At 38.5% G+C, this 12,042-nt stretch overlaps 3 protein-coding genes across 3 annotated transcripts; 1 reads left to right on the forward strand and 2 right to left on the reverse strand.

Annotated features, from left to right (window-relative positions):
* Window positions 1-748: 748 nt before the first annotated feature.
* On the reverse strand, window positions 749-6,584 carry GCK72_003629 (uncharacterized protein; the record flags this gene model as incomplete). Its single annotated transcript, XM_053724159.1, has 7 exons — window positions 749-955; window positions 1,033-1,217; window positions 1,464-1,585; window positions 5,413-5,498; window positions 5,546-5,991; window positions 6,041-6,120; window positions 6,172-6,584. The coding sequence occupies 7 exons, from the start codon at window positions 6,582-6,584 to the stop codon at window positions 749-751; spliced, it is 1,539 nt and encodes a 512-aa protein (XP_053588353.1).
* Window positions 6,585-6,798: 214 nt separating this feature from the next.
* Window positions 6,799-10,004, reverse strand: GCK72_003630 (uncharacterized protein; the record flags this gene model as incomplete). The annotated part of the gene is made up of 11 exons (XM_053724160.1): window positions 6,799-6,822; window positions 6,871-7,150; window positions 7,333-7,623; window positions 7,672-7,866; window positions 8,286-8,501; window positions 8,557-8,916; window positions 8,969-9,075; window positions 9,121-9,199; window positions 9,247-9,484; window positions 9,534-9,673; window positions 9,934-10,004. 11 exons carry the CDS (start codon window positions 10,002-10,004, stop codon window positions 6,799-6,801), a joined length of 2,001 nt encoding a protein of 666 aa, XP_053588354.1.
* Window positions 10,005-10,723: 719 nt separating this feature from the next.
* GCK72_003631 (uncharacterized protein) lies at window positions 10,724-11,410 on the forward strand (the record flags this gene model as incomplete). The annotated part of the gene is made up of 3 exons (XM_003094414.2): window positions 10,724-10,921; window positions 10,968-11,045; window positions 11,306-11,410. The coding sequence occupies 3 exons, from the start codon at window positions 10,724-10,726 to the stop codon at window positions 11,408-11,410; spliced, it is 381 nt and encodes a 126-aa protein (XP_003094462.1).
* Between the last annotated feature and the right edge of the window lie 632 nt (window positions 11,411-12,042).

A 12,042-nucleotide genomic window follows, 5' to 3' on the forward strand; every position in this document is an offset into this window, starting at 1 on the left:
TCACTGATTGACTCTCCTGCTGATGTCTGCTGGTAGGAATTGAGAACATGGAAAATGTTAAAATTACGGTTGCCTGAAAACCGAAATATTCAAATCTCTAATAACGACATACCATTCCAATAAATATCATTAACTCAATTTCAATCCTAAAAATGCCTGATAATTCGGAGTACCTTTCTAACAGAGTTGCCACCAAAACATACGTGTTCAGGATTTCTACTGGAAGAAACATTGATTTTTTACGAGCTACCAGTCCATTTCAAAGAAATTTTACACAAAAAAGTGGAGGAAAAAAATTATCCACTTTTTCTTGAATTATCACCGCCCTCCCCAAATTTTTCTTTAAAAAAACGACATGGACTCTAGGATTCCATACACCTATGCCACAAAAGGTTACGAATGGTGGTGCCCTGTCTAATTTAACAGAGTTCTCAAAACATCATATTTCTATAGATGAAAAAAAGGAATTTCGCAATCCCTTGCTTCTCCGCATATTTAATCTCATCTGTGAAGCTTTCCCCCCCCCCCCCCCCTCCACTTCTCATAGTGAAAATGAAAAGTGTGAATATACGGAGGAGTAGATAATTATCTTCTCCTCCAGATGGTTAGTGACGCAATGGATTTTATCCTTGGCTAGCAGATACAAAAGAAAAAACGCTTGCAAATGAAACTTCCACATGCAGTCACTAAGTTAACTTATATTATCAAAATCAAACTGTGAAACCTCAAATCCCAAATCCCACCTTCTCTATTCTTCCTTCCCCTCATCTTCTCCCTCGTAGTCGGTTTCCGACACGACTTCGTCATCATCCGAATCTCCAGATTCGATTCCCTTCACTCCATCCGACATACTATTTGTTCCAGACGCCATTTCCCCATTAGTCACGACATCATCACTTTCATCAGTGTATCGAATTGGAAGGATTACCACTTGATTACGAGCCTCACGATCAACCTGAAACTGGAAATTCAACTCAATTCTCTTCTAGATCAGAATCCGTGGATTTCTAGCTATAAATATGATCTACTCACCCACCACCTTCCATCTTTATGCTCTTTTCCTGCTCCAACAACAATTGACTTTCCGTTTGGAGCGAAATTGATAGAATTGATAAATCCGGGTATAGTATACGAGAAGAATGGTGTCAACGTGCGGAAGTTCTCAGCGATTTTCCATAATTTCAACTCTCCTTCGTTGGATCCAGATGCGAGTAGGTCTGTAATTGAAACAGTTCTCAAAAAACGTCCGTTTTCCGGTCGAAATCGGAGTTTTTCCACCTGAGTTTTCAATGATTTGCACAGCTTTACAAAATTGCTGGAATGCACAAAGAGCATGCGAGAGAAGTTGAATGTCAAACGATGTATGATCAGGTGCCAAATCGATTTTTAGTGAATTTTTTTCACAAAGAAAAATAAACGAAAAACGGAAATTTTTAATTCAATTTTTGAAGTTCTAAACTAACCAGAATACGGCAACACTGCCAACGCGACAATCCATCGTCCATTTCCACTCGTCTCTTGTCCGTGTGCTTGCTTTCTAACGTGAATCGGACGCTTCTTCCAGAATGACCACAGTGCGATACTTCTGAAAATGAAAAAGAATTCCTCAAATAGCAGAGAAAGGAAAAATTCAGTGTATTCTGGCATGAAGCCAATGCGGAAGAATGGAAAACAATATAAACAAGGAGGCCTTCGTTTTTTTTTGTGACGGTGCGGAAAGAATATTTGTTTTTGTGTTTATCTATTTGCTTGCTCTTCAGTTGAGCATAAGAAATCATTGAGAAAATAAATAAGGACGTCATTTATATAAGGGACACCTGGATACACAGACATAAATATTTCTGGTCACAACAAAGTCACAACGCTGGAATTTTAAAACAAAATTCTAATTTCATGAAGGAATCAAAAGTAGAGTAGCTGTCAGCTAGTATAGTGTCCACTAGCATTCTCCTACTGCCACCTACACACACAGTTATCCTCTTCTTCCTTCTCATCCGAACAGTAGGAGAAGATGATTGACAGACGAAAAGAAAAAGAAACTGGTAGGATTAGTAAGAATTGTGGAGGTAATAAGCCGCAGGGATAAGAAGAATGTGGAGAAAACGATTAGAGAAGGAAAACAGTAAAAGTTCAATGTTTTTTAGTTCTTCGTAAAACAGAAAGAATTTCTATCAATCATTTTACACACAACAATTTTCGCATTCTCTCCTTTTCTCCACTGTCATTAGAACACCGGTGACCTTGCCCCGGGAATTGAAACAAAAAAGGACATTTAAAGACATTTTTGAATATGGGCGCTATGGAATACCGTATTCTGAATTCAACCTAGAAAAAGGAAGCCAATGGGATGTGACACGGAATCATCGGCGTGTCGAAACGCGAAGAATCCTTGTTCTTTTTCTTCTTTTCACTGGAAAATGAGAGGGAAGAAGAGAAATGGAGGAGAAATGCGTGTAAAAACTGAACTAAAGAGAGGTTGTAATGGGACTGATGCGAAGAACCAGAGAAAACTGACTTGGGAACGGATGGGATGTCCGGAAAGTTGTGGAAAATCACATAACGAATGCTTGGATGATTTCCCAGCAAAAGTAGAAGGTACTTATCACGTGACAGAGTGTCCGTGATAATTAAAAGATACCGAAAAATCTCTCGGAAATCTCAGTGAGATTATCTCACTCTGAGTCGGTGATAAGAAATCAACCACATAGTGTAACGCTTCTTGATTCAACAAAGATAGATACAGCAGATAGAATGCTCCATGCGCTTTTTCAGTTTAAAAAACTGAAATCCAGCTTGAAATCTGACAATTTACTGTTCAAAGCGTGAAAATTTCTGTTTAGATAGAAAATCGAACAGAACTAAAGTTTGCCAACATCCTCTCCTGTCTCTCCTCTTACCTTTTTTCTCTCTACGTGTTAGTTCTATAGGGTTGCCACGGAGAAAATCGCGTGTTGAGCTCTGAGACCTTGCCCCGTCTCTCCTCCACGCTCTGCCCGCACAGAGCAAACGCCTGTTGCTCCAAAGAAACGCAGGAATCGAGAATAGAGGAAAAAATGAACGGATCGAGATGGGAGGGGAGCGCCCGGCTTCCCCCGTCTTATGTTCACGTTCTTTCACGGAAACGATAGGACGACCGAGCATTGAAAACGTGGAAATAAGTGAGTGCTAGGAGGAGAAGGACCGGTTGTCATGAGCCTATCGAGCATATTGTCCGGAGAGCATCGTATTACTGTTGTTTCAGTGAATAGATCTTGGAAATGACTAGACGTGGAAATGCCTAACGAAACTGGCTAAACTACGTGTTCAAATTGCATACATGTTTTAGTCTGTAGTTAGAGAGATCCGTAGGTCGATTTTTTTTGTTGAAAAACAAAATTTTGGTTGCCTAGTTGGTACACTAGCTCGAAATTTTTTCCCCCGAAAGGTACCTTAGCTGAAATTTGTTTTCCAAATTTTACAGACTTCTGCCACATGTATGTCAAATTGTAATAAAGTTCAAAGTTTCTGAACGGTATCTGGTCACTTTTGAACATCAAGAAAAAGAAAAAGGTTTGTGTGATTCTATTTTTGAACAAAGAGAACCACTATTCAACTCCAAAACTACTACTCTGTAGAACTAAAGTAGAAAAGCTAACAAACGCAACCAATGGAATTCCTTTGAGAGCGTATTACTACTATGTTTGAACTCTATTCTCTTCTTTAAAAAAAATCAATTTAAAATTCGATATGTGCGACGATTCAAACATAAAAAAGAGACGATTCAAGAGAAGAGAAGGTGTGAAGACCGTCTCAATGCAAACACACTTCAGAAGAGAAGAATGACAGAATTCAACAATTATTCACCCTCTCGCCTTTTATAAAAAAAAAGAACGAATACACAAAAGGGATAGAATAAACTACTGAACTGACTTGGCAGTCTGTTTTTTCAGGAGCGGTGTTTTTATTTGTGTCCATTGATTTTTTTAATTATTACAGTCAGACACACCGTAAAAGTGACGAATATAATGACTGTTTGTATGTTTGTCGTATGGTTTCGACCAAACACATGTTTTCTTCACCTCTATTGCTGGCTGTTTTGTTCAATTCCTGATTCCGGTGACTGTATGGTATGGATACACACAAACAGAGGCACCAGAACCAACAGGAAGAGAAAAGCCAAAGGACACATAGAGGGGGGCGCTCCCATCCAAAACAACAACAACAATAACTTCCAAAATAGGTTTTTTTGTTTAAATTTGATATAATCGAACACATTCAGCAACTAGGGGTGCTCAAAGATTCTTCAAAAAGACATATGACACCAAAATCCCACTACCAGTAGCACAATGCCCTAACATATGCATAGCAGGTAGTGTTGACAGGATAATTGGGTGTCTCCTCAAGTACTAGGAGGTGGCGGGGGACACCTCCGGTAGCCGAGTGAGGGGAGGGAAAAATGAGAACAGAACGAGGGTAAGAGAACAATCGAGGACATATTCATAAACTATGCGACACGGCAGGAGGAAAAAATGACAGAACTAGAACGGAAAATCACGGGGAAAACCGCGAAACTATTTTCGCGATTTCCAAGTTTTGTCATCGCTGAAGATATCCGATATTCTGAAAATGAGTAATTGTCTGCAGGCCTCTTCGACTTCAAAAAATTTATGTTGATGGTCGTAAATGACAAGAGACGAAATGGATGTGGACAAGATGTTCATTTAAAGAATTAATTGCAATTATCCTGATTAATTAACAGCAATTTTAGGCAATTAAAAAACTGAACTATCGAAACGTTTTCGGCGGAGAAAACAGAGAAAACAAATGACGCACTCTCTTCCATCTTTCAAAACTATGCTTATTCGTCATTTCTCCTCCAAACCGTCTTTGTTTGTTTCCGTCATCGCCTTTCTTCACTTTTTTCTTCAAAAAGAGCAGAGAGAAGAGGCATTACGTATATAGAGTCAATATTATCAGAGTTCGCAGGTATGGTGAGAGAAAGAGTACGGAAAAGGAAAAGGAGGGAGACAAGTGGAAAGTATTTCAGAATCTCCAGGAAGGTGAAGACTTCAGAGAAGCAAACGTTCAGGGGCTTACTGAGATACCAGGGCAAGGAGCTTCCGGATTCCTTATTTGATGTTACATTTGGATATTTAGTTTCTAAAGTAGGGTTTCGGAGCTTTCGAACCCATGTTTTCAACAGCCATGATCTGAATTATCGGATCCAAATTTTGGATTCCAAAACGTTTCGGTACTAGACTGAATTCTGATGGGAGGAGTCTCAACATCACGACCAATAAAGCATACTCTAGAATTGCAGTGTCCAAGGAAAGGATTCTTGGAAATTCTTGGAATTTCTGAGATTTTCTTAGAAATTCTTGCTCATCATGAATTAAGTATATGTAACCTGAAGAACTCTTCACTCAAACCTACCCATCAGCAGATCCAGTGGCAAAGTGCTCCTCATTGATCATAGCAACACAATCCAAACTGACACAGTTGGAGAGTCCAGTAAACATCTGAATAAATATTCTCAGAATATCCCAAATGTCTTCAAATCCATTACCAATTGACTCTCATCCTCAACCTTCCACAAACGAGCGGTACGATCACGTCCACCGACAGTCGCCACTCTCTGCTTCGACAACACTCCAATCTGTTGAACACCGTCCTGATGTCCGTACATAGTGTCCACCAGACCCAACTGATCGATATCCCACATTTTTACTGAACGATCCTGACTGGACGAGAACAAGTTGTTGGTTCTCAGTTGGAATGCCAATGAAAAAATCGGTCCGCGATGACCGGAGAGATCCTTGATGTGATCCAATGAGTCAAAGTTCCAAATCTTGACAATCTGGTCATAGCCTCCAGAAGCGATGAATTTTTGATCCGGGGACACAGCGACTGCGTAGATGACTCCATAATGAGCATGAGTTGGCTCTTCCGGTGCTCCAGCTCTCTTTTTGGTTCTTTTGATGACTCCGACCACTTTTCGAGTTTTCACATTGTCTGAAAATGGGGAGTTTTAGTCAAGTTTAAGTGTTTTTTTCAATCTTACACTTAACAATACTCGACTCTTTTCCACTACTTATCACATAGTTGGCATCTGGAGAGAAAGCGACGCAAAGTGGTGTTAATCTGAAGAAAAAACGCATAATTTGGTAGTTTTCTCTTTTTTCTGAAAATTACCTATGTGCCTTATAACTAATCTCTAAATCATCCTCCAACTCAACGACGTCAGCGACTCGTTTCATCAGTGTTCCCGTCTTCGCCAACGCATCATCCCTCAGTTTTTCAGAAACCTCCTCTTCTGTGGCTACCGAACTCTGAATTTTCTCCAGAAGATTCTTCGCTTCTCGATAGTTTCTTTCGTGTACATCTTCATATTCCACATCACTTCCAGCTTCTGATCCGGAGGCACTTCTAGCAAAGGGATCCTCCTCGTCGGAATGAATCTCGGTCGCAGCCATCAATTTCTGTCTTCTCGTCATCTTCGCCGCTAATTCATCGCTTTTTCCGTCGGATTTTCCACCAATCTGCTTGCGTTTTCGTCCTCCTTGCACTTTTTTCTTACCAGTGGTTTTCACGAAAAATGATGGCATTTTGGCTGAAAAATATTATATTATTAGAGTGAAATGGTGTTGAAACTTGATGGGAAAAGATAGTAAATGACGCTGAAAACGTCGGAAAAAACAGATCAGAAATAAAGGAGAAAATAATATTAGTTCTTTCAGACAGCAACAAATAGCAATTAAATATGTAATAAAAATTGAATTTCAGATCATTTTGATGATGAAGATGGCGATATATGGATCCTCAGGCGTTGGACTCATGGATTTTCTGAAAATAATTATAATTTATTTCGGTCAAATTACACAGTTTAAGTACCTTCATGGTCACCTGTGCCACTTCTATCAAATCTAAATCACCAATCAACAAATTCAGCAGACTCCTCCCACTTCTGCTATTCTTCTCCGCCCATTCTTTAAGAATTCTGAAGCAAAACTCTTTCTCTTCTGAATTTGTCATCGACTTTTGAACTTTCGCATCGTCCACTCCTAGAAGTTTCGCTAGTTTTCGAGAGAATTTCGATAGATCTTGAGCCAATTTATGCAGATTCTCATCGGAAAGTGGAGAATCGGTGTAGGGATTTGGGGATGAAACGACGCTGAAAAAACGGTGAATTCTGAGATTTTCATCAGTTTCAGGTGCAAAAAACGATGATTTTGCTTAAAAATCACTTTTTGGCCATAAAAAACCGCGATTTTTAGCATTTAAACATCGAAATAGTGTTATTTTTATCAGTTTCAGGTGGAAAATAGATAATTTCGCATGAAAATCCACACTTACTCTGTCTTTTTAACCGTTTTCGTATCCAACTTCCTCTTCAACGACTCCTCCACTTTCCTTCTCGCCTCCGCTTCTTTCTCTTTCCGTGACTCCGCCTCTTTTCTCTCTCTTTCTGCAATTCCATCTTTAAACTCGTCGATCGTCTTCGCCGCATTATATATATTCCTCTCTAAATAATCTCTCATATTCGAGTTCGGTTCGGATTTTATGTCGGTTCTCGACACGTATCCAGGAGATTTGTGCATTAGAAGACGGGCGGCACGCCATTGGAATGAAATGTCGTTGATTGATCTGAAAATAAATGCTACTAATCTCAGAATTTCAGATGTTTTAACTCACTTATATTGCTCCTCAACCTGTTGTTCTGGGTCCATTTCATCGAGTGGATCACGAATAAAATTGGCAAGTGTTGGAATGAATTTCCTTTTATCCGATTTACACGCCTGCAACACATCTGGTTCGTTCGTCCACAGTTTCGTCAGCTCAGGGGTTCCCAAGTCGAGTGATTGCGGGTTGAATGGAATACGTTGTCGTCTGGAACTGATTTTTCATGTTTGAATTTAAATGTTTGAAATTAAATTTTAGAACCGCTCTTTTTTAAAGAATACTCCCCGTCTTCCCTAGTAATCAGGGTGCTCCACCGGAGATAAAACCGAAGAAAACCCGGTTTTTTTTTCACCGGTTAAATTCTATCGTGTTTTCAAAAACAAAAACCAGAATAAGACCGAAAAAACCGGTGAAAATTGATTGTATTCGATTGTATTTTGAGAAAAACCAATTAGAGTTTGAACTTTCAGAAAAAAAACCGGTAACAATCGGTAACAATCGGAAAAAATCGAAGAAAAATCGGTTTTTGTTTTTTTAAAAACCGGAAAAAACCGATTTATTTATTATCAATAACCGATTTAAATCGGTTTTGAAGTATCGGTGAAGCATCCTGCTAGAAATCTTACTTCTTGTACATCTGCATCGCTCCTTTATCCGCTTTTTCCGATAAATCTGGACAATTCGAGTTTTTCCACGTGTTCCACTCCTGTTCTCTCTGAATGATCTTTTTCAAACCGGCAACAAATACGGCACCACGTGGCATTGTGTCAGATAGCAAGCGGTAGCATTTATCCTCGTGATCTGTCACATACTTTGCTTGTTCTTCATTTAGCACCATTTTTCTGGAAAAAATTGGTTTTTGAGTGTTTTCGGTATAAATAAATAAATGTAAATTACTTCGCTGGTGGCTTGAATCTGGACTCTGCATTCAAATACTGGAAAATTATGATTGTTTGAATAAGAAAATAACGTCGGAATGATGAATCGTTTAGTTGAAGAGCCAGGAGCTTTGGCGATGTCAAATATTTGGTGAAAAACACATCATTCGACACTTTTTTCTGTTTATTCTCCGTGTATTCCGACTCCTCTTCTTGATTCAATTTCTCCAACTTATTGGCAGTCATCAGTGATAAAACAGCCGATAAATCCTTCTTAAACATTGCGAACTTGTCCTTCTCGTACAATAAATTTGGATTTGACATGAACTTTTGAAGCGACCAGAATTGGCGATACATTTCCGAAGTCACGTTGATTTCTCTGAAGAAAATTTCACGTTTTCACAGGTAAAATAACAGATTTTCAGCTATACTTTGCCTGATCCTCCTCTATTTCTCCTGTCTCCATTTCTTCTCCGTCAACCGGTGTAGGACGTCGTGACGAAGCGGCGGTGAGTAGTGATTCTGCAGTGGTTTCGGTCTGAGGACTAAATGGATTAGAAAATGAGCGTTATCTGGTACAAACCTCTTCATAATTGGTGATATTGAGTGTGTTGAAGTGTCCCATGAAATTGACTCCAGACTTTTCAGTTAGTGGGAGAAATCTGAAACGAAATCCGAGATTTTCAGAGTATTTTCAGATAAAAATAACCTTGACAAAAAGAACATGATTCTTCCACAAAACGACGTTTCAGCCGTCCGACTCAACCGCCGTAAAAGATCATTACAAAGACGGAGAATAGTGTTTTGGTAAGTTTCAATGAATCCCGGCTGTTTGAACTCATTCATATTCTCCTCAACGAGTCCGAACAACTGTTTGCACTCCTCAATTGAGCTCATTTCCAAGAGATCTTGAAGTGTCAGGATCGGTGTGGATTTGGAGCAATAACCTGGAAAGTTCTTCAAGTTTTAAAGAGATTGTCATTAGAAAATACTCACCCAGTTTCATACAACTCATAACAAAATGATAGTGTTGCCTGGCGAAATCTTCTTTCTGTTCTGATGGTAATTCGATTATTTTGTATCCTCTCTTCTTCAGTAGTCCATCGATTTTTATCAACACGAATTCGTCGTCTTTTCTGTAATAATTTTTGTTGAATTTTGAACAAAATCCATTTATTTGGTAGTTTTTAAGTTTTTTCCAGTTTTTTCGAAATAAAATCGCGGTTTTGATCCATTTTCTTATGGAGAATTTTTCATTTTCAATTTTTAATGCTTGGTTCATTTTTTATCGATTTAAGAGGGTTTATCACAGTAAAAATCATATTTATTAGTTATTTTTTCGATTTTTCATATTTTCTTGCTGAATATTTATTTTTAAGTTTTTTTTAAAACTCACACAAGTTTCTTTTCTGCTTTGAAAAGCTCCCTCAAGTCGTCAAAGTTTCGAGTCGCTATCGCCTCATCCATTTTTCACCTGAGAAGAAACAAATATTCTTCAAATTCATATATTTTCGATAAAAAGCTCATCAGACAAATTATTTCAAGTATTTTCATGCTGAATAAAACTAAATAAATCGAAAAACTAGGTGAAAACTGAGAAAAAAGGGGAAAAAATTCGAAAAATAATTACAGTACGACACTCCGATATTCCGCATCGCGCGTTGTTTAACGGTATCGCCGGAGATTATTTCCCATCATATTCCCTCATTTTAAGCCGTTTTTCGTTGAATTTCATATATTTTCTTCAATATTTTGATGAAAAATGGCTTTAAAATTTTCCGAAACGATAATTTACAGCAAAACTTAATGCTTTTCGGCCAGAAAAGCATGGCAGTAGATGGAAACCGCGGTTTCTTCGTCATTATCTGTTTTGGCTCATTTTTAGCCTGAAATACTAGATTTTGAATATTCAACAAAGAAAACAACGAGTCACGCTACGCAACCGACACAAAATTTGAACTAGCTTTTGAACTAAACAGTAATAACCGATAGAAAATGATGACATTCGCTTTTCGCGGGAAAACTGTGGTCAAATGAAGGAAAACGGGTAGATCAATAAAACAAAAAACATACAAGAATCACAATGAATATCAAATCTTTATCGTTACTTTTTTTCTCTAATACGAATATTCTCCACTTTTCACATTTCTTCTTATAATTACAAATTTTCTTCCAGGTAACGAATCATGGCTTCTCAAGCGGTGAAATTCGCCTACAATGGCACAATTGCATCGACTCTCCGTAAATTCGCATGGACCAACTTGTGGGGAGGAAGAGAATACGGACTTCAATTCCACGACACCTACTTCGAGCCAGCACCAGAAGTTACTGAAGCTCTTCGTCGTCTCAATCTCCAGGAGCCACATGTCTTCGATCAGAGAAAGGTTCGGGAAGAATTTTGAATATAGTTTTTAAAGTTCTGTGTTTCAGATCCGTCTGTCACGTGCTCACACACTCGCTCTTCATGGAGAGAAGCTTCCAAAGGCTGAGTGGACTCAATGGAGTCAGGTAAGCGTCTTAATAAGAAAATTTTCCGATTTCTCTTACGTTTAACGTTTTTCTCTTCTAAATTTGTTGGAATTCGCGCTCGCGCGACTGTTTGAAGTTGAAAATAATTGTTTTCTTGATTTTCAAGCTAAAAATCGATTTTCGGCGCAAATTATAACTCTCTGTCATTTTTACTTACTTTAAGAAAGGTTTTCATTCACAAACGATACATTTCTCATTCAAAATTCGAAACACTTTCCCCAATTATTGATAATTTCCAGGAATCGTGGTACCTGAAGCCATATTTGGATGAAATCGAGGCTGAGAAGAAGGCTCGTGCTGAATCATCTGGACTCATTCCACCATACGAGATGAAGCAACATTAGATCGCCACTTCATCGATCCGCATACAACTATCGTTAATGATTATCCCCACACCATTTTTTATTGTAATTTCCCCTCCCTTTTCAGATAAGTCTACGTCCACTTTCCATCAATTATCCCCTTCTTTTTCTAGATTTTGTGAAAAAATTGAGTTTTTTTGTTGGGTAGTGTGGTCGAGCGATACAGTTGAGTAAATTTAAATTTAGTATCACGTGGTTTCATGACTCCCAGACATTTTCAGATACCAAGAGGTTTTTTTTTCTGCGGGAGAAAAAAAGACCAACAAAACAAAACACCTGAATCATACTCATATCACCTTGGCAATTTCGTCTCAAGAAACGCAGGAATTTCTGGAAAAAGGAGCAAAAATTGGCGTCGGTCGTGCTCACTTCTCATTCATCATCTTGTCTCTTCCTCTCCCCCTTTCTCCACCCCCTTCTCCAAAAAAGCGACATTTTCTTCTCCTTTTTAAGGTAATTGGATTAATGTTATGCAAATGTGAGCCTCTTCTTCTTCAATCGACAAAAGGCTCTCGTTTGGAGAGACAACAGCAAAACACTTTTATTTATTTCTGGGAGTTGTTTCTAGTAATCCTTTGATGATTTATTAGTGGAAAACATCCGACACATTTCGA

Source organism: Caenorhabditis remanei, chromosome II (assembly GCF_010183535.1).
Source record: "Caenorhabditis remanei strain PX506 chromosome II, whole genome shotgun sequence".
NCBI classification, from domain to species: domain Eukaryota; kingdom Metazoa; phylum Nematoda; class Chromadorea; order Rhabditida; family Rhabditidae; genus Caenorhabditis; species Caenorhabditis remanei.